At 52.1% G+C, this 24039-nt stretch overlaps 9 protein-coding genes across 9 annotated transcripts; 6 read left to right on the forward strand and 3 right to left on the reverse strand.

The window, feature by feature from the left end:
* Positions 1-65: 65 nt before the first annotated feature.
* J4E93_003927 (uncharacterized protein) lies at positions 66-1648 on the forward strand (the record flags this gene model as incomplete). The annotated part of the gene is made up of 4 exons (XM_049341857.1): positions 66-215; positions 265-345; positions 392-833; positions 882-1648. 4 exons carry the CDS (start codon positions 66-68, stop codon positions 1646-1648), a joined length of 1440 nt encoding a protein of 479 aa, XP_049201362.1.
* Positions 1649-2145: 497 nt separating this feature from the next.
* On the forward strand, positions 2146-3452 carry J4E93_003928 (uncharacterized protein; the record flags this gene model as incomplete). Its single annotated transcript, XM_049341858.1, has 2 exons — positions 2146-2476; positions 2545-3452. The coding sequence occupies 2 exons, from the start codon at positions 2146-2148 to the stop codon at positions 3450-3452; spliced, it is 1239 nt and encodes a 412-aa protein (XP_049201363.1).
* Positions 3453-4171: 719 nt separating this feature from the next.
* On the forward strand, positions 4172-4777 carry J4E93_003929 (uncharacterized protein; the record flags this gene model as incomplete). Its single annotated transcript, XM_049341859.1, has 1 exon — positions 4172-4777. One exon carries the CDS (start codon positions 4172-4174, stop codon positions 4775-4777), a length of 606 nt encoding a protein of 201 aa, XP_049201364.1.
* A 3145-nt stretch (positions 4778-7922) lies between these two features.
* Positions 7923-9620, reverse strand: J4E93_003930 (uncharacterized protein; the record flags this gene model as incomplete). Its single annotated transcript, XM_049341860.1, has 1 exon — positions 7923-9620. The coding sequence occupies one exon, from the start codon at positions 9618-9620 to the stop codon at positions 7923-7925; it is 1698 nt and encodes a 565-aa protein (XP_049201365.1).
* Positions 9621-11635: 2015 nt separating this feature from the next.
* Positions 11636-13018, reverse strand: J4E93_003931 (uncharacterized protein; the record flags this gene model as incomplete). Its single annotated transcript, XM_049341861.1, has 3 exons — positions 11636-12157; positions 12218-12520; positions 12572-13018. 3 exons carry the CDS (start codon positions 13016-13018, stop codon positions 11636-11638), a joined length of 1272 nt encoding a protein of 423 aa, XP_049201366.1.
* Positions 13019-14314: 1296 nt separating this feature from the next.
* J4E93_003932 (uncharacterized protein) lies at positions 14315-15145 on the reverse strand (the record flags this gene model as incomplete). Its single annotated transcript, XM_049341862.1, has 2 exons — positions 14315-15025; positions 15077-15145. The coding sequence occupies 2 exons, from the start codon at positions 15143-15145 to the stop codon at positions 14315-14317; spliced, it is 780 nt and encodes a 259-aa protein (XP_049201367.1).
* A 1214-nt stretch (positions 15146-16359) lies between these two features.
* Positions 16360-18492, forward strand: J4E93_003933 (uncharacterized protein; the record flags this gene model as incomplete). Its single annotated transcript, XM_049341863.1, has 1 exon — positions 16360-18492. One exon carries the CDS (start codon positions 16360-16362, stop codon positions 18490-18492), a length of 2133 nt encoding a protein of 710 aa, XP_049201368.1.
* A 630-nt stretch (positions 18493-19122) lies between these two features.
* J4E93_003934 (uncharacterized protein) lies at positions 19123-19959 on the forward strand (the record flags this gene model as incomplete). Its single annotated transcript, XM_049341864.1, has 1 exon — positions 19123-19959. One exon carries the CDS (start codon positions 19123-19125, stop codon positions 19957-19959), a length of 837 nt encoding a protein of 278 aa, XP_049201369.1.
* A 2550-nt stretch (positions 19960-22509) lies between these two features.
* J4E93_003935 (uncharacterized protein) lies at positions 22510-23286 on the forward strand (the record flags this gene model as incomplete). The annotated part of the gene is made up of 2 exons (XM_049341865.1): positions 22510-22516; positions 22706-23286. The coding sequence occupies 2 exons, from the start codon at positions 22510-22512 to the stop codon at positions 23284-23286; spliced, it is 588 nt and encodes a 195-aa protein (XP_049201370.1).
* Positions 23287-24039: the final 753 nt, after the last annotated feature.

Genomic DNA, 24039 nt, shown 5'->3' on the forward strand with positions numbered 1-24039 from the left:
GCAACTACACCCGCCGCCCGCGTGCCTCGCATAACTCAGCTTGTCCCGCACTGCGTCGATACATCATGGGTGCCCCGACCGACGAAGCCACCAAGCTCAAGGACCAGGGCAACAATGCCTTCAGGAACCAGGAATGGGACAAGGCCCTTGACTTCTACACCAAAGCCATAGAGGCCTACAATGCAGAGCCCTCGTTCTACACCAACCGCGCACAAGTACACAGCCCACTTGCGCCCCCCGAGCATCTACTAATCTATCCTCCAGACATACATCAAGCTCGAACAGTATGGATACGCTATACAAGATGCCGACACGGCGATCGAATTGGACCCAAACAACGTCAAGGTACTATTGTCGCAAACTCACATCGTCATCATGACGCTCATCGCAGCACCAGGCATACTACCGCCGCGCCTCAGCGAATACCGCCATCCTCAAGCACCGTGAAGCGCTCCGCGACTGGAAGCTCGTCGTCAAGAAAGCCCCCAACGATGCCAACGCAAAGCTGCGCATGGCCGAGTGCGACAAGGTCGTCAAGCGAGACGCCTTCCTCAAGGCAATCGAGGTCGAAGATGCGCCGTCGGCAGCAGAGGGCCTGGACTTGGAACACATGGCTGTAGACCCCTCATACGATGGCGCAAAGCTGGGAGACAAGATGACACTGGAGTTTGTCGAAGACATGATTGAGCGATTCAAGAATGGAAAGAAGCTGGCCAAGAAGTACGTCTACCAGATCATCATCGCGGTCATGGACATTGTCAAGAAGGAGCCCACCATGGTCGAGCACGATATCGCAGATGGCAAAGAGATCACCGTCTGCGGCGATACTCACGGTAGGTCTAGGCACAATGTGTGGATATACTGTATACTAACATGGCTAGGCCAATTCTTCGATCTCATGAACATCTTCAACCTCGCCGGCAAGCCCTCCGAAAAGAACGCGTTCCTCTTCAACGGCGACTTCGTCGACCGAGGCTCTTGGTCCACTGAAATCGCCCTGCTGCTTTACGCCTACAAATGGCTATACCCCGATAGCTTCTTCCTGAACCGCGGAAACCACGAGACCGACGACATGAACAGGATGTACGGTTTCGAGGGTGAATGCAGGGCGAAATACACCGAGCGGGTCTTCAAGCTGTTCTCGGAGTCCTTCTCCGCGCTTCCTCTCGCCACCCTCATTGGCAAGAAGTACTTTGTGCTCCACGGCGGCCTCTTCTCAGACGACAAGGTCACGCTAGACGACGTGCGAAAGCTCGACCGATTCAAGCAGCGTCAACCGGGACAATCTGGGCTCATGATGGAGATGCTTTGGACCGACCCGCAGACAAACCCAGGCCGTGGACCCAGCAAGCGCGGTGTTGGTCTGCAATTCGGACCCGACATCACCAAGCGCTTCTGCGAGAACAACGGTCTCGAAGCTATCATTCGGTCGCATGAAGTACGCATGGAGGGTTACGAAGTCGAGCACGACGGACGCTGCATCACGGTCTTCTCGGCACCCAACTACTGTGACAGCACCCACAACAAGGGCGCATTCATCAAGATCGGCCCAGAGTACAAGCTCAAGTTCACTCAGTTCGATGCTGTTGCGCATCCGAACATCAAGCCCATGGCATACGCGTCAAGTGGCATGGCCGGCATGATCTAATGAAATTGAAGTAAGTTGGTTCAGTCATTGTTCGCAGCGATGCATACTTGGGTGTTCTTCGGCGCATCAGCATACTCGGAATTGGTTGGGGCTGTGTTTGATCTTTCAGGATTGATTGGGAAGGAGCGCTGCTATACGAATGTATTATAGAGCCTGGACGAAGGCGCAATTCCGACGTCGATGTACACGATAAGCATCGAGCAGAAATATAAGAGCAGAACAACACCTCCTGCGCGTCTGACACGCTATCTCGGGTAGCGCGTGGTAGATGCGTTGCCCCTCACACGCGGCCCCACGTGTTGCATCTCAATGCGGCTAAGTCTGTTGACAAACATGGGTCGTCCTCGCCTTCCATCTCATCGCGCACGTCCGCCAACCTGCTAACAAAGCGCCCTTTACGCCTGATCTCGCCGTAGATCTATGACACCGGCACCCTGTCGCATCCCTCATTGTTTCTACATCAGCAATGTGAAGACCAATCCACTTGCGCAATCACCATGTCGCCGTATCAACAAATATTCTCCACCAACGCCGTCCTAAGCGTCTGGCGCAATCTTCGCAATACCAAGGATAACAACGATCTTCTCCTCGCATTTCAGTACCACCAAGACGATGCTCGCGGCCAGAAGAGCAAGAAGTATGCCAAGGGCGGCGTTGTGGAGAGCTCGCAAGAGGTCGCAGACGGAAAAGCGATCGACGTTGGTGGCAAGAGCATTGGCTTCGTTGTGCCATGGCGGGCTATGCAGGCTCAGCGACGTGAACTGAAGGAAAAGGAAAAAGAGCTCGCTGAAGCACTAGTGGCACTGGCTGGAGAGGTTGCGTTTACGGGTATGTGCCTAGCGATGGGTGGTCTTGGGGAGTGTTAGAACATGCGCATATACTGACTGTCACGATAGACCTTTCTTCCACCCTGCAGTCTTCGCTCACGCAAAACCCCCTCATCCAGATCCGACACCTTGCCGCTGGTCTGTCCCGTCAGATGTCGAAAATCGAAATACAAATGGCCGACAATGCACCTTTCGCAAATGGAAAGAATCTATACACCGGCGGAGAGATAGCGCAAAGGTTCCTCCCGCCGATACAAACACTCTTCCAACAGCGGCCCGTACCCCAGCGTATGATCTTCGAACTGCTCATGGAGTTGAAAGACCTCATTTACATGGGCATGGCAGGATGTGAGAAAGAAGTTTTGGAATGGGAGGTGGATGGCGCTGCGATCGGAGCGTTGGAGGAGCTGGATGATGCGATGGTCAGAGCAGCCACACCAACAGTACCAGCCATCGAACCGGAGCAACGAAAAGAGATCGAGACTGGGCCCAGGCGTATACTGAGGCGCAAAGCCTCGAGCCTCATCTCCAACTCTGTCGTAGTACAACAGCCAGTCTCCTTCCTCCTTGCAGCGCCAGAAGAACTTCTTTACAGTCTCGAATCACTCGAAACGACAGCACTCGCGCTTACACACCTTCCACTCCCCATACCCGATCTTTGCGCACACGCCGTTATAACGCTCCGTCGCCTAACGCCTCGGCAAACTCTCACAGACTTCTCGCAGCAGAAGAAACGAAGAAATGGCCGGTGTGCAGAGTTCGCGCGTTGCATGCGGTGGGCTGGTACGCAGTGGCGGCAAAACGGTGGATGTAGGAGAGGTTGCCTGAACGAAGACGAAGACCCTGAAAACCTTCCTAGCTGGCATAGGAGTAGTCGCTGGTTCGACGAGAAGGGCAGTGGGACATTTATGGTCGGTGGAGGAAGGGCGACGCCGAAAGACGACGGATTTGGTGTCATCAAGATGACGCCTTCGTAGGCAGCCCGCGGTGGGATTTGGAAACTCTTTCGGAACTGGCGTTATGGATGTACGTGTACGAAGGGATGGGTTTGGATGATACTCCGCGCAACGATACCCTTTTTGATTTTTTGGTATATATAGGGTAGGAGAACCGCTTCTGTGAATACACTGATGAAGCCTGCGGAAAGCACTAGAGACATTGCTTCGTCTATATATGGCGAGAGAGAGAGTGCACAGTCACTAACACGGACAGGAATGCAATGTACTACGTAGTCATGTTTGAGATATCTCGATCTCTTTGTGCCTCTGCCTCTTCGGGTCGCACGAGACACGCTCTTCTCTAGTTCACGAGAATGCTAGAGACCCTGTTGGGAGTCAATGGCCTGTGGGTCATTAAAGACTCAAATCTCGGGTGGGTCTGACAGCTTACGTACACGCTGGTGTCCGCCTCTCAGATCAGATTCGGGCGTCTCTAGTGCTGTATACGGTCACTTGGGGGTCTGGTGAGTCGTAGACTCACACGTACACTAAACTCACATGCCACGATGGTCTTGAGTCGAAGCGCGAGGGTAGAGTCACTGTGCGACGTCTGTCGAGTATAAAAGGCGGATGTTCAGTACAGTATCTTACTTTCTGCACTGCATATCTACTCCAATATCCATACCAAAGGAGCGATAACCAAGTCTTCACGAAATCTTCCCCCAGCAATCCAGCCCACTACCATCCAGCAAGTCAAAATGACTACGGGCATTCCCATAGACGATCCCTTTTACGAAGCCCCTCCGCCCATCGTAGATGTCGAATACGGAAACCCTTTCTACATTGCAAACCCCGCGCAAGGCCTTAACGCTGCATATGAACCGGGAAAAGGCGTCCGAGAGAACGGCAACTTGGGCAAGGACATCGACGACCTCACTGAAAAGACATATCTCTGGCAAAACAAGCAGGACCTTACGGAAGAGACTAGCTATCAGCACTTCGTCCTCAACTACAAGAAATACCAAGTTGTATGGCGATGGATCAGGTGCGGACCGAGGCTGTGCGGGAACGTCAAAAACCCAGAGGATTTGACCTGTCCTTGTGGCTGGAGATTATGGGTGGACGCTAAGCCGCCTGGATGGAAAGAGGGAGGGGAATTGAAAGCGGAGACGGAGGGATGGAAGGACGAGGTTAATCCCTTCGCTATGGATTACAATGGAGATGCCGTTGGTGACTGGCAATTCGACATGGTGGACGGTGTTTTGTGCAGGAAGGAGATTTCTACCGGCAACGTAGAACAGGTGGTGTACAGCCAGGTAAAGGTTAAGGGTGGTTGGACCGGCCGGTTGCCGGGTACTAAGTAGTCTGGGCTTTCGGTTGAGTGACTTTTATGGACACACAGATTGAATTCTTCTTATGGAACCAAATTGATCAATACCTTTCCTAATGCTACATCTATCGTTTTGGAGCTGTGTACTAACTTATGGACAGATACGAGCGCCCATGTGTTTTAGAGTGGACTCGAGTCTAAAGAAAAGCCTCACTATTTCCTCTTTTTTCTGAACCTTGCTCTTTGTTGCGGTTACCTAGTTCTCTTCTAAACGCGTAGGCGCTGTCACTAAACTGCGACTCGGACCAGCCACTGTCGCGGATTTTGTGTATTTCTAGACACGCTCTTATGGCTGCTTATTTATTAGAAGCTCGCTTAAACTTCGAGATCGTAAGCTTAGGGGCCTTGGGCACGGGTCGTGAGCACGTTCTATCTGTGAATTGCTTACTGTATTGCTCTCGGACTATGTTGCAGTAAATTACCTTCGTTTCGGGGTCCTTTGTCACGTATGACGTTCAGATCTGCTCCGTCAGTACTTGGTCGCGTGCATCAAAGTGCAACCTTCCGGAAATTTATTGCTCATCTTTGGAATGCACAACCTACAAACATTAGTGCGCTCAGGCTGTTGAAGTCGCGTTGCATTGGAGATCAAATGAAGAGGAATCCAATAGCTCAGGCGGGAAGGGGGGGCTATGGAGTAAGATGAGTACCTACGGTAATCGAAGTGACGAGGCTCAGCCGCAGTGTGGCTTCGAGGGGATATTCTCATTGGCGTGCTCGCATGCTTGACCGGTCAAGAATACAGGCTCCCCATAGGCGGCAACTAAGAGCCTTGCTGACCGTGGTAATATAAGTGAGCCTTTCCCCCGGACTTACTGTACTTTGCAAAGAATTCTGACGTTGACCTATCCTTCCAGTATGTCAGCATCCACTGACCCGCTCGACGAAGAGCTCCTGGAACCGGTGACGCCCAGGGCTAGAGTAGCAATCGTGCAACAACTATGGCCAGACACAGGACCGCTAGCATATAACGAAGATCGCCTTGTGTGGGATGCATACTTTGATTTTTACACTCGCGAATGTAACGCAATCCTATCGGGACTATCCTCTAGAGAACAATCGAAAACGCACCGTCTACTTTTGGCAATCGTACACCTACTACTAGAAGAAACCGAGAAAAAGAAATTCGAAACCGGAGAACGTATAGATATGCTACCGCCGGGTTACCTTGCACCTTCGGTAACGCGTGCAGTTTGGATCGATTTAGTCACTCTAGCGTCTCGCATCCTGACGATGACCATCACTGTGTGGCCTGAACAGTCTCAGAAAAGTTTTCCGAGGACCGTCATACCCTGGACCCAAGGATCGCTCCGGAACGCAATGCATAGCTATTTCAATCAATCGCTGGAGATACCACTCGACAACAATAATGGTTTCATTGGACCGGGCCTAACCTTTTACAACATTGAGCGAGTCTCGGGTATCAAGATGGTACCGACGGATAACTTGCTCGATCATTTGCTTCTTTTCGACGAAGATCGAAAGCTGTATGTATTCCATCATGCTTCATTCTTGAGGAAGATGATAGCTACCAAAAGGTACGCCGCATAACCAATCGAAATAGCTGGTAGCAGGGCTGACTTTGTGTCCACATAGTCCATTTTTCCCAGATGGTCTCATACAAGAAGCCTTGTGTACATTCGCTATTTTACTCCCAGATCTGGATCGCAGTTCGAAGCGTTGGACGTTGCACTTTTCCCGAACGCACAAGAACATACTTGTGGACGCTGCCCAGGTGAGCTTGCAAAGTGCGGTCACTTTCCAATCGGGCATTTTTCCAGGCGCTACGAGCGATACCAGTTCTGGCGTGATCGACTAATCGTGCTGGAGGAGGTCGTGGAGGATGCCATGCCACCATCCAGTCAGCTGCTGTCTAGCCTGCAAAAGTCCAATCAGCAACTATCTAACTCGCTACTCAAGGCGATGAACAGTAAAAGTGATCGATGGATCAATTCATGGTTTGCGATTGTGGCGATAGGAGTTACTCTCTTCTTCGGGCTGGTACAAAGCATTGAGGGCGCCATGCAGGTGTACAAAGCATACCATCCAGAAGGGGACGCGTCGTGAAGGCGATGTTCCTGGAGCTGAATACGAGGGGGCAACTCCCACCAAGATTCTCGCCGAACCTACATCTCAATAAACCGTTATTTCGTATTCTAATTCTGAGGTGGCGCAACTCGGCAAGCCGAAGGAAACTGCACGCGACAAGAACCGGCGCGTGGAAAACACGAGTGGCGCAGTGGGGACCTCTGCACTAGCGTCCCTACGGCTAGCCTAGCGCCGTCAACACAGGGTCCAAAAACCCCCGGCTCGCAATCTCAGCCCATTCTGCAGCATGCAGCAAGTCCCTTACTGCTACGCGAACTCCACCACTCCACCCCAAGCTCGCTGCAGTTGCCCCGCACGAGGCGAATATATCGTCATCTGTGTAATCATAGTGGATACAGAACATAGGCGACCAGCTTTTGTCGCGGCGGACTTGATCTTCTAGGGAAGGTACGAGAGCTGCAAGAGTCGATTGATAGACCGGACGAAAATGTTGTTGAGGAAAGGACGATGGGTAGCGTGGAGATAAGGATGCAGCGGCCTGCAGCAAGCACATTTGCGGTGTCGAGTGCTGATTAGCATACGCTGGTCATGCTGACGTCATGGGTCTCCGCGGCTTCCTTCGCGTGAGGAAGATCTTTGGTTGAGGGGTGGAAAGATGGGGATGATAGCTGGCAGACCGGTGGACATGGCAGACACCGCTTTTTCGCGTGTGTATTGGTTGTTGTGGGTTAGTGTGATGTTCGCCCGAAGCTCAGAGAGGTGGACTTTGAGAAATGTGTTCAAACACCCCAGAAATGGCCTTGTCAGTCTTGGATGATGTAGAAGTACATTTCGTGGATACAATTTATGCACAGCAAAAGACAATGGTATAACGATCAAAGGCTGTAATTAAAATGCTATATAAAAACGCTCAGTATAACACTTTCTTTTTGGGAAACGCCAGTAGAAAACCCATCTATCATCTATATGCTTCGCATGCAACAATGCCAAAAAGTAAAGACATAAAGCCTAATTGAAAGCGACACAAAACGTTTGCCGCCCTGGGGGTATCTCTTTCTTTAAATGCACACCTAAGCGTACTTCTCAATCATAGCGAGAGCGCCCTCGCGCTCGAGGCCCTCCAATGCGGCCTTGAGCTCAGAAACGAAGCGCTTGTCGTCACGGAGATCGTTACCGAAGAGGGTCTTGATCTCAAGCTGGGCCATGGGGCCCTGGGCAGCGTAGGACTGGAGCTCCTCGACCATAGGGTCGTCGACCTTGAAGGCCTTGCCGGCGTCGTCGATGCCGCTGTTGTAACGGAACCAAGCGGCAGCTACGAGAGTGAGGCGGCGGAGAGGTCCGTTGGCAACGATCTGCTCAGCAATGCTGGGCATGATGAACTGAGGGATCTTGCCGGAGCCACCGAGGCAGATACGGGGAAGCTCGTCCTTGAGGGTGGGGTTGGAGAAACGGCCGAGGAGGGTGTTGATGTAGTCATCGACGCTGACACCGGGGATCTGGGGAAGGAGCGGCTTGACTTCCTGGTTCATCATGTTGATGACGAACTGGCGGTAGACGGGGTGGCCGATGACCTCGTGGATGTAGGTGAAGCCAGCGAGCTGACCGGCGTATCCCATAGCAGAGTGGCTGCCGTTAAGGAGGCGGAGCTTGATCATCTCGTACTCCTCGACCTTGTGCACGTCGGGAACGATCTGGACACCGGCCTTCTCGAAAGGTGGGCGGCCGTCGACGAACTTGTCCTCGAGAACCCACTGGTGGAAGGGCTCGGTGACAACGGGCCAGGCATCCTCAACACCGAAGTTCTCGGCTAGGCTGACCTTGTCCTCGTCGTTGGTACGGGGAGTGATACGGTCGACCATGGAGTTGGGGAAGGCACCGTTGTTGGCGATCCAGTCGGCGACCTCAGGGTTCTGGTGGCGGGCGAAAGAGACCAGCATGTTACGGCTGATGTCACCGTTCTTCTGCATGTTGTCGCAGGAGAGAACGGTGAAGGGTCGGAGACCAGCGGCGTGGCGCCTCTCCATGGCAGCGTAGAGGTAACCGAAAACAGTGCGGGGTGGCTGCTCACCAGCCAAGTCGGCGGCAACATCTGGGTGGTCGGTTTGGAGCTGGTGGGTGTTCTCGTTCATGTAGTAACCGCTCTCGGTAACAGTCAAGGAAACGATGTGGGTGTCGGGGTGAGCCATCTTGGCGATAACAGCCTCAGCGCTGTCGGGAGCAAAGAGGTAGTCGGTGATGGAACCGCAAACGCGGGCAGTGGTACCCTCAGCGGCACGCTCGATGATGGTGTAGAGGTTGTCTTGGGGCTTCAGGGCATCGCGCATGGGAACAGCGAATGGCTGAAGGTCAACACCGCAGATGGACCAGTCCTTTACGGCGAATTGCTCAAGAAGAGTGTCAACGTAGGCTGCGAGATGGGCTCGGTGGAAGCCACCAACACCAACGTGAACAATGCCTTGCTTGACACCCTCACGCTGGTAGGTGGGGACAGCGACATTCTGGAGTTGGGAGAGGTTCTTGCTGCTGAGCTTGAGGGGAGCTGCGGGTGTTTGGCGCTGCGATGTGGTGGTGCCAGCGGTAAACTTCTCCTCCTTTCGTTGGGAGGATGTCCTGGGAGGGGCGTTGTAAACGTTGTTGTTCTCAGGTGTCCGGCGAACGGCCTCAGAGCTCTGGAACCTGAGGGCAGCAGGGCGGGAAGGCCTAGTGGACTGGAAAACAGCGCGGGCGCGGGCGGCGCGCAGCAGGTTCCTGGGGACTTGAGGAGGCATGGTGGAATAATGTGAGAATGGAATGAGAATACTGGAATACGTGGATGAGAGCAGTGGGAGATACGGTGCTCTAGTATTTATAAAGCGTCAGCCCAATCCTTTTTGTGGGCACATGCGTAGAACCTTGAGCATGGTGCCAAAAAAAAGTCGGATTAGGGCCCCTATTTTTTCGGAGGGTCTAGACATGGTGGATTACACAGTATGAGTCGAGACTCGCAGGCTGATAGCCTGTGCTTTGGAAAACGTGGGTTGGCAAAAGGAGGCTGCGGCTTGCATTGTGTTGTGTACGTCGCGGCCTGGTGGTGCGTGCCAAAACGCCAAAACGCCCCAACTGAGCCGCAACACCTGGGCAACTTCACGACACACCCCGAATAGATTCAAACTTTTTGCCCTGACGCGTCTCTACACAAGACCCAGTTTTTAGACTGGACAGGGGTTTCAGACTTTGCGCTCCCGCTTCCGCTCGCAGATGGGGGAGCCACAATTGCGCCGTAGTGCCTGTTGGCAGGCGATTTTGTGCGAGGTGCACAACTATTGCGTGCTAGGTGAAGGATGTTCAAGGGACTACTGAAAAGGCTGTGGCTTGCGTCCACCAGAACCTCACCGCCGCCGGCTTGCGTGGGGGTGCGGTCCGCCAGGAACACCGACGCTTGGAAAGCATGTCGGCTGCGTCGCCGACGCAAGGCTTGCATCTTGCATCGACCAGACCGCGTCTTCATCCACCTTGGCAATAATGCAACAACCCCCAACGTCCATCGTCGTGGCGACTACAACCCGCGCGCATGGCCTCCGCTGTCAGCCTGGCTATCTATGCACCTGGGGTAGCGGGTCGAAGTTCGGGGCTGGGGGTTATCCCGACGCCCATGCGAATTAGACATGTCGAGACCGCCATCGTATCCGTGTTGAGACGATGCCCTCCGCCTCGCCTCCTCGTTTCCAGATTCTTCGATTCTGGATCCCCCCATGACTCGTTCACCGACTTGTCCTTCTGCGAGGATCTTGTCCAACGGCCACCAAAAGGATCTGCGGCCTGCAGCTGAGCCTCATGCATGCTGTTGCACGGCACATCATCCCCGCCATAGCTCTGCGTTGCAGCTATCAGATCGTCCTTAGCCTAAGCCCTAAGCATACCGACCGCCCAACGGAACTTTCTTAGCTTTTCCGCGCTACCTGTACCGCGTCAGTAGCGTCTCAACTGCCACCGGTAGTACTGCTTTCGCACAATCCGAGAGACGACCAGCTGTGGGCGTGGGGATGCGACCTTGCGACGCGGTCCTAATCTCCACCGGAAATCGCAACATCACTAACAAGCCCGAAGATAAGCCTCGCAGCGACCCACGTCCACGGTCCGGGCTGTCATGGATATTTCCAGGTTCCACAAGCCGCATGTCCTAGAAGGAAGGCAGTAGCGACCTTGGACCTTCTTCCCGGGCTGCCACCATGGAGACCAGCTGGTCCATGCCATGGGGGTAGTCCGGAGAATACCTCTCTCGGCAGAAGAGTTCGATGCGAGCTTAGCGGCCCGGCTAGACCCCAGCTCAGCAATGTACTCATTTGCTTTTCGCCAGGTCATGGCCGCTCGAGACGGTCACCTGGGCATGGTATCAGCGCAAAAGGGCCTGTTCGCGAATCATATGACGGGGATATTGAAACGTGGGCGTTAGTCCGTGGAGGATGCCGCATGCTCTCATGACAATATCTCGATGTGTGCACGCTGCGTGTTACGGTTTTTGCTTTGTTAAGTTTTTGAGGTTCGTTGGGCGAAAGTTAATCAACCCCACGGGTACGCGTATCGTGATCGAACGATCTTGGCGACGCTATTGGAGAACGCGCAAGCCTCTACCGAGTCGGACTCAAAGAGATGGGAGGGACGGAAAGAGGAATGCGAAATGTTTGATTCCAAGTGTTGTTTTCCTCGCGGGTCAGGACACGATGCCGAAGAAGGCATCGTACTGCTACACAAAATCATGCAATTCTGGCTCGGCATCTTTCACCGCATCCACCGACATGCTCTCTCACAAATCTGACAATAACAATTCCCGCAGCTTATCATACTGCAGACTCCCGAATCCCGAAGCCGCATCCCATCCCGGACCCGCTGGGAAGCCATCCATACCGCCTTCCGGATTATGTCTCACAACAATATCATTGAATATCTCCGGATTGTCGTATATGTCCCAGTTCAAAGTGCCAACTGGATCTTTGCCCGCCGCCAATCGCTCCTCATTGATATTATTGATCATGCTGGCAAAGGCGGGTGCAGAAGCCGACGTACCACTCACAGGTTCCGTGGTGTTGAGAGTCACTACTGGGTAGTTGACGCCAATGACTGCGACATCTGGGTATGCGCGACCTGAGCGATTATAGCGCCCTTCTCCGTATGCCGGTGCTGAGTTGGAAAGCCAGCCCGAGACAGCGTCGTCCTGGTAGCTTGGGCGGGGAAAGACGTTGGAAAATCCACTGCCGGAAAACGTGGCTGCCATTTCGCCGCCGGCAATGGTACCATCTTGCAATGTTGTGGCGCCGACGCAAAGGACCTATTGGGAATGAGTATAGCTGCAAAAGGGGATCGAAAGGACGAATGAGTAGATGCTTACATGCGGGCATGTGCAAGGGAATTGTGGTGCGAACTGGCTGTCGGAAGACCCAGCGCCATCATCTCCTGCTGAGGCAACGATGGTGACGCCTTGCAACCCCAGCTTCATGTACTCGTGACATGTACGTTCAAGGGAGGAACGAGAAAACTGGTTCTCCGTTATGCCGTATGAGATGGAGATGACATGGCTCAATGGCGCACCTCCGCGTGGTATGTTCTTTGTGCCTTCTCCTTCATCATATTCGGGGGTTCCCGGGCCAAGGTACTGCTCAATGCCGCCCGGGGAGGTAGAGTATGCAGGATCCTAGCTAGGTTAGCTGTTGCTGCGTCATGTGGAAGATAGCAAGATACTCACCAACGCGTCCAGGAATAAATCGAAACCGCTAATCCACTTCGACTGGCCAATTTGATAGAATCGTACCTTTTGAGGATAGATGATAGAGCTCGAGACCTGAACGTCCAAAGCAGTCTCACCTGTCTTCCCAGCTTCTGCCAGAGACAGATCTCCGGGTTTGCCACCATAAATGTAGACGGATTCCGGCTCAACATCCAGGGGAATCCGAGGGGACGTCCAGTTTCTCAAGTACTCTTTGAAGTCTGGCATATAGAGATAGTTACCAAGCCCGAGAATACCAAGCTCATTTCCGGTATTGTTGTGACTGGCAACGGGAACGTTGTACAGAGCGCGGAAGCACTGGACAGTAAAAAAAATGTGACAGGTCGACAGGTCATCCGCACCACCATGGGCAGTGATATGATCAGCAGTAGCAATGGACTTCGTCTCTGTTTGTACATGGGCCATCGGACGTAAGCCGTCAAGCTGTATTGTGGGCGTGATGTAGTCGACATGTTCGCGAACGTGCTGTGGAAGTTTGTAGTTATCGCATGCCATGCGAAGACCGCCGGATTCCTTTTCAAGGAAGTCGTAATACTTCGTATGAAATAGGTCCTCAGCCTCACCAACAGTGGCTAGGAACATAATCCAATCCCGTCCTACGTATTGTCAGTTCTCATTCTACTCGGGCTCGATAGGTAATGACATACTAGCTGAGAACGTGATGCGACTGTCCTCGACTCCAGCTGCATGGAGCCAGTCGAGAGTCGCGTTTGTAGTTGTTGGGTGAGGCGCAAATGTACTGTGGACTCGCTCGGCCGTCCAGCGCTTTCCTATATGATATGTGAGTATACCACATAAACGACGAGTTCGGGTTTACGTTACGGAAATTGTGTGAGGTTCGATTATGCATGTCTTGGAGTGCGAGTTCGCCATGCTTCAAGTTCTGCTGCTTCAGCCCGATTCGCACCGCCAATACTGCATCCCTTGATGCACGTGAGTCTCTATCCCAACCTATCGGGTCCGCCTCTCGCTTCTCGTGGACGACGTGAGAGCCAACTGGGAAAGCGGCAGCTATGGTGCTGAGCCAAAGGAGGAACACTACTAGGAAACGCATCGTTTCCAAGATGTACTGCTGTGTCAAGTTGTGTAATGTTCTGTAATTTGTGTAAGTCTGTGTGACTTCGTGCGAGTTGTAGTGAGTTTGAAGAAGAAACGAAGGTAAAAGAGCCATTCATCTTATACTACACCAGATGATTTTTTTCATGCGGATTGTAGATACTGTACCTTGGTTTACGAGATCGACTACCACAGTACTACGATGGCAAGTTGTGAATGCCCTGTTGGCGATTGGTCATTGCAATACCACGGTACCCCCAAGCGAAAAGCTGGACAGTCATATTTTACGGTATGTATCCAAAAAAAGTTGATAGGGCTACATTGCCTTGATATGTCTCAAACCTTACGTTGTTGTAATAATGTAGGCTCCAGAGCAACTGTTCAGTTATCGTTATGGTCGCGGTTATGGTTAGAGCCCACAACGAGACACCTCAAAAGTTTGAACGAAAAAGTTATTAGATAATAGAATGATTAGCACAACCGCGATCTCTGGCCGGGGTAACGTACCCGCTGAAGCGACAATAGATTCATTACAATAACGCTATGTACTAGCTGACCACTGCTCTGTTGACGCCAAACAATGTATGCCAACATCATGTGCCCATAGGCAGGATGGTCTGAGCCCAAATCAGTATATACCGAAGTTTAGCAGCAACCGCCCCAGCCCTGTTGCTTCCCCTTTTTACTCGCGTCATTCAGATTGACGCCCGCCCTATTCGCTCCGCCTCCCGGCCCCTTGACTCCGCTCCTTCGATCGTTCAAGTCGTACTTGCCAGCTTCTATATTTTGGTATATCCGCTCTGCGACTTCCAAAAAGGCTTGTTCCACACCCTCTCCGCTCTTGGCGCTCGTCTCGACGTACTGCATGACGCCATTCGCTTTACACCACTCCTCAGCCTCTTCTTTTGTGACTTGTCGCTTGTTCGCGGCGTCCGAATCAGTTACGGTAGACGACCCCGCGAGATCAGACTTGTTGCCCACGAGCACCACGACGATGCCTTCCTCGGCGATTTGCCGCAAGTCGTGCAACCATGACGTGGCGGAGAGGAACGTGTTTTTCCGCGATATATCGAATACTAGTAGCGCGCCCGATGCACCCCGGAAATAACTTCTCGTGATGCTCTTGTATGTCTCCTGACCTGCTGTATCCCATAGCGAAAGCTTCATGTGCTTCTGCTCCTGCTTTTGTTTCGACGGCGATACGGGCGCTTGCGCTTGTGAAGATTTGGAGGGGTTGTTGATGCTCAGAGAATGCGACGCTGGTGGGCCGACAGGAACGATGCGCGATCCGAACTCTACGCCGATAGTTACGTCGTGGTGTGGTGAGAAGCGACCTTCGCAGAGGCGGACTGTTAGCTGGGAAGCGTTAGCATGGAGGCCCTGGGTAACGGGGATGGTGTCGCATACACTTGATTTACCACATCCTGAATCGCCTAACGATACGATCTTCGCTATGTAATCCCACGGCTGCGCCATGATGATTTGTGACGCCGTGTGGCTGGTGTAGCAGTCGACCTGAGGTGCAGGCTTAGGGCGATGGTCACGGCAAATCCAGTAGAGGTAGATGGATATGTACAGGAAGACGGTATTTATTGTTCAGAATGTATGTAGTATAAAGTAGTTCGCAAGTCGGAGCTTTGGGTGTGTTTGACAGGAAGCCAGTTGGACGATAGTGAGTGAGACAGGTCAGGGTCCCGGCCATGCGGTCATAGCTCGGCAGCTGCTTGAGCCACAGTTGAAGGATGCAACCCATGGCAAACGTGAAAAGCATGTCGCAACTTACTTTGCGCAAGCTTTGGCCGCATTCATCTTGCTTTTCTCTGTAGCTTTGATTGACTGCCACGATGAAACATGAGGCTGACAAACATGAGATCGGGGTGCCTTGACTCGGGCGGCCACTACGATGGCAAAATTGCTTCGAAAAGAGCATGACTAGAAGAAGATAATATCGTCTGCAGACCCGTACAGACAAGTTTACCGAATGCTTTGCATGTGAGGTGGAGCAGTTCTGGGGGCTAGGGAATAGCGCGTGCCTTGCATGTTCACGAGGTACGTGAGCCCGACAATCGATAACCCGACGCGCTGGCTTGGCACGATGATGAGATGAGCGACCATCACTCCAGCGCACCCGGCCAACCACTCCACTCACCACCTAGGCGGGCTAGAGCTCCCTGCTGTCCTATTGCTACCGCCCTACCACCGACATCTCTACCATCTCCAGCTGGCCACTGCGCACTCTGCCGGCCCCCAGCTGCATGTCTCTTAGGCTGCGTCATCCGCGGCTGCCTCTTGTACTCCGGTACCCTTGCGCTCGACCGCCTCACGACCGCTGACCTCGCACCTGAGCCACCTTCGCTTCGGGACTTTGCTCGCGATAGACATACCTGGCCGCCATCGCCGAGCTCATTAGGCATATACACATCTATCGCGCACTTTATCTATCATGTTCTCTGAATGTAAGTGGACCTGGTGCCTTATCGGGGTACATGTGATAGATCCGCCGCCTGTGTCTTGGGCAGCTTATGGACTCGCGTGACTGACGTGCGTGCTCCCCAGATGCATCCAAGTTCCTCTCCCAGTCTCAGTCGCGGCTGTCACTGGGCCAGCCCGAGCCGACTTCAACCCGCAACGCCCCCGACAGGCAGCGCCCGTCCTCGCGCGCCTCCCAAGCTTACCTCCAGCGTCGCAACATGCCCAACCCATACAACTCGCAGGCCATGAGCCGCTTTGCCTTCGCTTCACGAACATCCAACGCGCCCGCGCCACTCTTCTACTCTGCCACCGATGACTTTCGCGAGGAGGACGACCATGCCGAGCACGACAGGGACCTAGCAGACCAATACGCGCTGCAACGCTCGCGGCGGCAGTTTGGCGCAAGCAATCTATCCGAGTCATCTGAAGTTGATGACGAACATGGCCAACGGTCCGATCATACGATAGGTGCGGACAGGGACGAGAATGAAGCTCCAGGGTATGGTCTGGGGAGAGGGATTAAGAGCTCCTGGAAGGGCGACAAGCCAGCTCGCGGAAGATCGACCGTTATCAACAACCCAGAAGACGAGGAAAGAGAGTCAAGTGTACCGCTCTCTGAGACTACAGACCGCAGCAGCAGAGGGAGAGGCCACCTTGTAGACGTGGAGCTTGATTCCACAGATCGGGGGAGCATAGAAGAGTTGGACCGCGACGAGCTCCTGGGTCACCAGGACGAACCACCGCCACCCTTCCAACAGTTTCGCAACATGCCGAGGCCGAAACGCGGTCGCAGTCCCCTACGGAACACTCTACCGATACCGCAGGAAACAGACGAAGACACTCTGCTCGAACACCCACGCCCAATAAGTCCGGATCGCCAGACTGTTCCCGACGACGTACCAGAGAACCCCACATCAGCGCCACGACACAACTTCTTCTGGGCTGAGCTCTTCATAATCGTGCAGTGTGCCATCTTTGGTACATGGATCATCTCTTTTCTCCAAGAGTCGCCACCGAACAAGAAGAACCCACTGGGCGACACGATATATACTGTCCTGCATTCGTCGTTCCACCTCATTGGTGTGTACACACTGGTTTCGGTCATCGTCGGAGTCCTATGGCTATCGCTACTTCGGTCCTTCGCTCGGCCCTTGGTGCAGTTAATGCTACTGGCGGTACCAGTGATATCGTTTTCCTTCTTTGTATACCCTTTCGCATCAAGCTTCAAAGGGTCATGGCATGGCGATAGCGTACAAGACCGGTTGATGCGCTGGCTTTCGTTTGGGCCCCTGTGCTTCGCTGGGTTCTGGGTGTACACCATCTTCAAGGCACGACATTCTTTAGACAAAGCTACAGGCATGTTGGAGTTCTCAAGTGAGATCCTGAGAGCGCAATTCCCACTGCTACTCGTGGGTATTGCAACATTAGCTGCTGTGATACTCTGGGCGTGGATATGGATCCTCATGTTCACACGTCTATTCCTTGGCGGCCATTTTGCTAGCAACAAGTCCCGATGGATCATCGATGCTAGTACGTGGTGGCTTGGTGTTGTATTCTTCTTGGACTTTTTCTGGGGTTTGGCGGTCATTGCGGGTGTGCAACGCGCTACGACGGCAGCCACGGTATCTCAATGGTACTTCCACCGCAACAGCGTGCCTGCGCCCGCGGCTAGAACGGTGGTCCAAGCCTCTCTCAGTCACGCGACCTACACCATGGCCGGCACGATCTGTTTGTCAACACTGACCTCACTCCTGGTCCGCCTTCCCCTCATCGTACTTCCAAGGCGACTGGCGGGTATGATTGGCATGTGCGCATATTCAGTCGTGCCGACGCCCATCGCTGCATTGACGAACCCGCTTACCCTGACCTACGCTTCCATCCACGGTGTGCCTCTCAATCAAGCAGCGCGCGGTCTGTCCCAGATGAACTTCATCTCCGCTGCTTCGCCAACCACAACTCTCGGCCCATCCTCGTTCAAGGACCATGGTCGACCATCGATTCAGTCATACCGTCTGGCAAAGTTGCTTCTCCACGCCATCCGCTGGGTCATAACATTGTCACTCGGCTTCGGTGGATGGGTCTCGACTGCACGCATGCTCCAAGTCGGCGGGTCTGTGCCATACAAGGGCAGTCTATACGCATACGTCGTGGGTCTCATCAGCGCAGCAATCGGCTGGGGCGCTCTAGGTGCTATGGAAGGAGTTCTCGGGGGTATCCTGGACGCAGTGCTTGTGTGCTGGGGTAGTGAAGTAGGAAGCGACGGGCAAGGAGAGGCTCGGTACTGTGTTGACGCCGGACGGTTGTTCGGCAATGAGGTCACTGGGCAAGGCCGAGGAAGATACGAAGTCTAGAGCATGGTTTTTGTTTGCATCATTGGCGTTCAGCACCAGAAGAACCTGGATAACAGAGACGGTTATGGCGCTTGGGTATACCTATCGTTTATCCTTTTCAAATCGCTTCTGCTATCGGCAATAGCGTTCGTATAGTTTTATCCAATCGAGATTGTTACGAAAATGTCCTGCCGTTGCTTTCCAAGACGCACGCTCCGACACAAGTGCCTTCCCCATCAGCAGTCATTCAAGAGGCACGACACCGGGACTAAATCACTCACGTAACCCAGCTTAGGCCTAGCCTCGTGTTCGGGAATGGGCGATAAGTGGATGATGAGCTTGTGTGACCTTCAATCGTCCATGCACATGGGAGTATTGGGTCAAAAGCACAGAGCTGGTCAGTCAAGACCTTTGTACAGCACGCACGAGAGCCACGCATACCTGTGCATCCTGAAAAGAGTCCACTCCTGGAATGAAGTGACTCTTAAGAAGACAGTCACAGTAAGGGTAGTATAAAAGGCCACCGGCAGTGAGTTCTGAGAGTGGTCTTCTTTCCTACAACATCTAAGAGAACTACCAATTCACTCAAAACAAAGCAACCCCAAGAGCCTGTATACCTTGACACAACGTTACAGCAACCACAAATACACCATGTCCTCATTCACAGACGATCATTTGGTTTGGGTTCTCAAGATGCCCGTTGACCCCGCGGACAACGGAGCCAGTCACGAAAACATTGAGCTAGTGGGTGTGTACAGCAGATCAGCGAACGACCAAAAGCTTCTACGGATCGCTCTGCAGAAGCATTGCGACAATGACCAGGTTGCGGAAAAATGGGTTACCCAGCACCTACAACATAGCAGCAAATTCACCGAAAAGAACACCGATCTAGCAGTCATGAACTCCAAGGAAAGTGTCCACTTTTACATCAAATTCATAATCGAGGAGAACGCTCCTGTCGCTAAAACATTGATGAACTTGTCCGAGGGCGCCTCTGCCACCTTGTACACTGTGAGGACACGATCTGGCGATACGCTCGCGGACCCAGACAGCCCCATGAGGGATGATGATGACGACAACAACGCCGAAGACAAAGACAATGGCGGCGAAGGCGACGACGAGGAAATGGTCGACGATGAGGAAACGGAGGACGACGAAGCAAAGGTTCGAAAAGCCCGTGACGGACGCCGTATAATTGATGGCGAAAATTTCTATCAAATTGTCCAATCAGGCGAACTTGAGTACTTCATCGGACATAAGGTCAGCACTTTCCTCAATGTGAAGGATGCAGTCGAAGAGGTCAAGAAGCAGACTATACCCAACTCTAAGACCCATGGGTACCGGTATGGACCCATTAATCGGTTCGGAGTCAATGTCACTGGGAAATTGGCGGGTGATGATACGTTCGAAAGTATGTCCTGGATCACGAAGGTGGTTGCGAGTGGGAATGAGCGAAAGGATGACTACACTCTCACTTTCGAGGACTGATGGGGAATTGCACTTTGCTCTTGTATAGGCTATATTAGTACATATAATATAATTCTAGTTGAAACCTTGATGTGCAAGCAACGAATGGGATTCTGCATGTGATGTTTGCTGGTACCTATTTGCAGATGACGCGTGGTGGCTTCATTCGGCTAGCGCGAAGTCGCGTCAACCCTGCGTGGACGGTTCCGACGTCCCAACTACACCATGACCAAACCGAACTCACGAACATCACGATGCGCACTCACTACGTGACTTTCATCATCTATTCGGCGACATCTATACCGACAGCATATATCGAACAGACATAATACCGCAGAGCCCATCGCACTGCACACTTGAGGAAGCGAACAGTGCGTCTGGTAGGGACATCATGGGTACCCCTGCCATTGAGCCATCATGAACCCCACCTACGAGACTGGAGTCAAATATCAGGCCTCTCCACAGTTACTTTCAGGTCTGAATCATGGCCCTGACTAATTCGTGCGTACGACGGCAAAGCGGCTGCCTCGGTGGTACACAACACGGTTCCGTCATGCGAACAAAGAAAACACGTCTGTGCCTGATAGCGATGTGACACATCTGCTGAGTCGAGCGGACACGATGAGCAATGAGCGAATATCAAGTGGAGTTTGTGCGACGTACGTTGGAGTTCTCGTGAACCGGGCCTACATCGTGGACTCATATATGGAGTATCACTTTCACGTTACTGGCCGCGTGAGATCATGACTCTCTGAGTATATGGCTCAGAGTTCTCGCCCGGACGTTTTTGGCAGTTCATGGGACATCTATTGCTCAGTGTGCGGCATAGTCATTCTCGCGTACAACGTGCGGGCTCAGCACTGTGAGTCGGAGACTGTATCTATGAGTACTAAAGTGAAGAGAGAAGAAGCTCCACTAAAGGTAGACTCAGGGTTTGTAAAAGTATAAAAAGCGTCCAGGATTCTGCAAGTCAAGTCTATCAATTACAAACATTCTCAACTTACTACTTTGCCATACAAGATCTATCATATCCAACAATCTGCCTACTTAGATCCGCGATGTCGAGCTCAGACAACCAGGATTCTATCATATGGATTGTCGCAGAGAGAGACTATGAAGCCCACCTGCCTAAATTGGTCCGCCATGGGCCTTACAGCAATGCTAAATCGGACCGAGACCACGAAGCAAAAGTCTTCCGTGGTGACTTGGACAATCACCATACGAAAGACGAGCGAGCTACTTATGGACAAGCCACGACGTTCTTCAGAAACGAAACCGACGTCGACGTCATCGAAAAGGCCTTCATCAAGCTGCTTGATACGGGTGAACGACAGAGGATCAGTTTCCTTGAAGGCAACAGTCTTGATTGGCTTGGGTGGGGCTGGATAAGCGTGGAGGGAGCGATCCACGAGGAGAGAGCGACCCAGGACGAGACAGCAAAATCATTGAAGAAACTGATCGCTGGTGAAGACCCTGGCAGCCTGGGACTGCCAAAGAAGCCATATGGAAAAGGTCTTGATCTATATACAGTATTGAGAAGGAGGTGGTCCAATAAGGCGTTCGACCACTGGTGGATCAATCATGGGCAGTTCGAAACAATAAAAAAAAATCTCCGTGAGGATCTCCGAAAAGTGTGGCCAGAGCACCACAAAATGTTTTACGAAGAACTGGGCCCAGAGGCGAATAGAAAGGCCATCGGTAATTTGGAAACATTCCAAGACCGAGCAGAGGCTGTAAAGTACGCGAAGAAGATCGCTAAAACTGAATCCTGGCTTCCCTTTAACGCAAAAATGGAGACCGATCTAGGCGAAACCGAATTTGAGTACAGTTGCACCTACCCAAGTGAGGAACAAGGCTGGGAAGAGTTGCTCGTGGTGAATCACTTATACATCAGCAAAGAGGGGAGGGAATGCTGGAAGACACCTGTGAGAAACATGTGAGAGACTAAAGTGCGCCTTTGACCCAGACTGCGGTCTGGTCCTGGGTTAGGCTGGGTCATTGATATTGTGATTCGGTATACGGTATGATTGCGATAGCTTTGAGGTGGAAGAGACCGCTCCAGGAGGAGCCTGTTCCTCTACGGCATACTCAGAGAGTAGACTCCTGAAGGGTATTTGGCGGAATATGTAGCATGGGAACTGCCTGGTTTTAAGAGTGCAATCTATCAACTAGGCTGATGTTTAGATATATGAATCTTATCTTTGGTTTATGCAAATATTCGGTTTGCACGAAGGAGGATGTGGGCTAATAAAACTGGGCATTTACGTGGCGGTGATGCATAGAAATTAAAAATTAAACCCATTTGTTGCGGGCATCGGTGTATACTGTAGGTTGCGACACTCGCATGACCAGTGACACTGTAGCATTTGCAAGATCACCTTATCAGAGGGCTTGCTGCAGCAAACTCCTAGTTTGGAGAAGTAGAAATGGCGTAAATCTTTTAGCAGATAGAGCTCACTGTGTTTCTTTCACGTCACTGAGGCCTGCTTCATCATAATCTACTGCCACATCATCTCAGAGACTGTCTTCGGAGCTAGAACTACCCGTGTATCAACCTCATTTCTCTTCAAGATGTCCAGTGAGCAAGAAACGCAGGACAAGGCCACGTATTGGATCATTGTCGACAATGTGGGAAGACCAACATACAAGATGTCCATTAGTGGAGTCTTCAGCATTAGCGCAGACTGCCGAGAGCGCGAGAGGAGTCGCTTTACCCAACATATGCTCAACCTGTATCCTGAAGCCGTCAATCAAGGCCCTTGAGCAGGATTTGAATGCCGGCAGCGTCTCCACCGCGCATGCGACGATTTGTTCAACAACCCTAAATCCGTTCAGGAGCTTGCACTATGGTCTAACGATACCAAGGCTTTCGAAGAAAAGCAATTACAGATTAGTTCAATGCCAGACAAAGACTTCCAGGGGAAGGTTACTGACGAGTTAGACGAAATCCTCTTGAGTCAAGCGAAGCAATCTCCCGAAGACTTCAAAAGAGAGCCGGCAAAACTGAGTTTGTACACCGTAACCGTCAACAGAATTCCTGAACATATTTTGGAACAGCACTACCCTACACACAAGAGCTTGCCCGCGGTCGTCGCAAGAGAACTTCGTATGGAAAGGTACCGCAGTTTGCAGTTTACGGGAATGAAAGTTGAGAGTATGGAAGTCTTTCTGAACCGGGAGGATGCTATCGAGTACGCGGAACAGCTAGAGTGTAAGCATGAGGTTGAAGAGTTCGATATTGATCCTGAGCAAGTCGATCATCCAGGACTGCCGACGGCAGGTCAGCCGGAACATCGAGCAATCTGCGAGGCTCTTCCGAAGGAGAAGGGTGAGCCTTATAGGGGGTGATTATGCTTAACCACACTCTGGTGTATGCTGTACCACCATCAGTGGATTAGCCAGTTTGCGATATGAGCTCAATCATACTTGTGGGTCAAGATGTTTAGATGGGAAGATCTCGAGAAGGGACTACAGTAGGTAGATAGTACATTTTCTCCGTGTTTTCGCTACCCATGAATAGCAGAAGTGTCATGTGTTAGTGAGATTGTATATGGTTTGTGAATGGCCCGAAGCATATGTGGAGGGCAAATATGCTCCAGTGACAGGATTTGCCGAGAAAACGGAGTAATCTACAGCAGCATGGACATGTATAGCATCCTTCGACAGGTAAAAATTCAGTATATAGCATAATAAGTAGCAAAGAACCAGGTAGCTCTAATGAGATATCTTACCATACTTGTATTATCAAGTGACATGATAGATCTCAATACGTGAATGGCCGATAAAACCTTTCCGAGAAAAGGTCTGTCCACACTCAACCCGCCGACGAGGCCTACGATGACCTGCGTGCGCACGTATCGGAAAACGCAAACATTCAGCAATCAACTTATGAGTCTTGTTTACTACCAAAGGTGACGCTGGTATGATCTCGTCACAGCACCCACTCAGATGTACCATGGATGATGGGAAAGGAAGAGGCCTTTCCACTGGAATTGTAGCCCAGCGACATATCCGTTCTCGTTGTTGTGTTGTTCTCTATATGTACGACTTGCGCATTGTAAGGAACAGCCTGTGGTTAGGCAGTGAGGAAGTGCATTCTAT

The sequence above is a fragment of the Alternaria ventricosa genome (assembly GCF_023758065.1).
Source record: "Alternaria ventricosa strain BMP 2768 chromosome Unknown scaffold_5, whole genome shotgun sequence".
Taxonomy (NCBI): Eukaryota; Fungi; Ascomycota; class Dothideomycetes; order Pleosporales; family Pleosporaceae; genus Alternaria; species Alternaria ventricosa.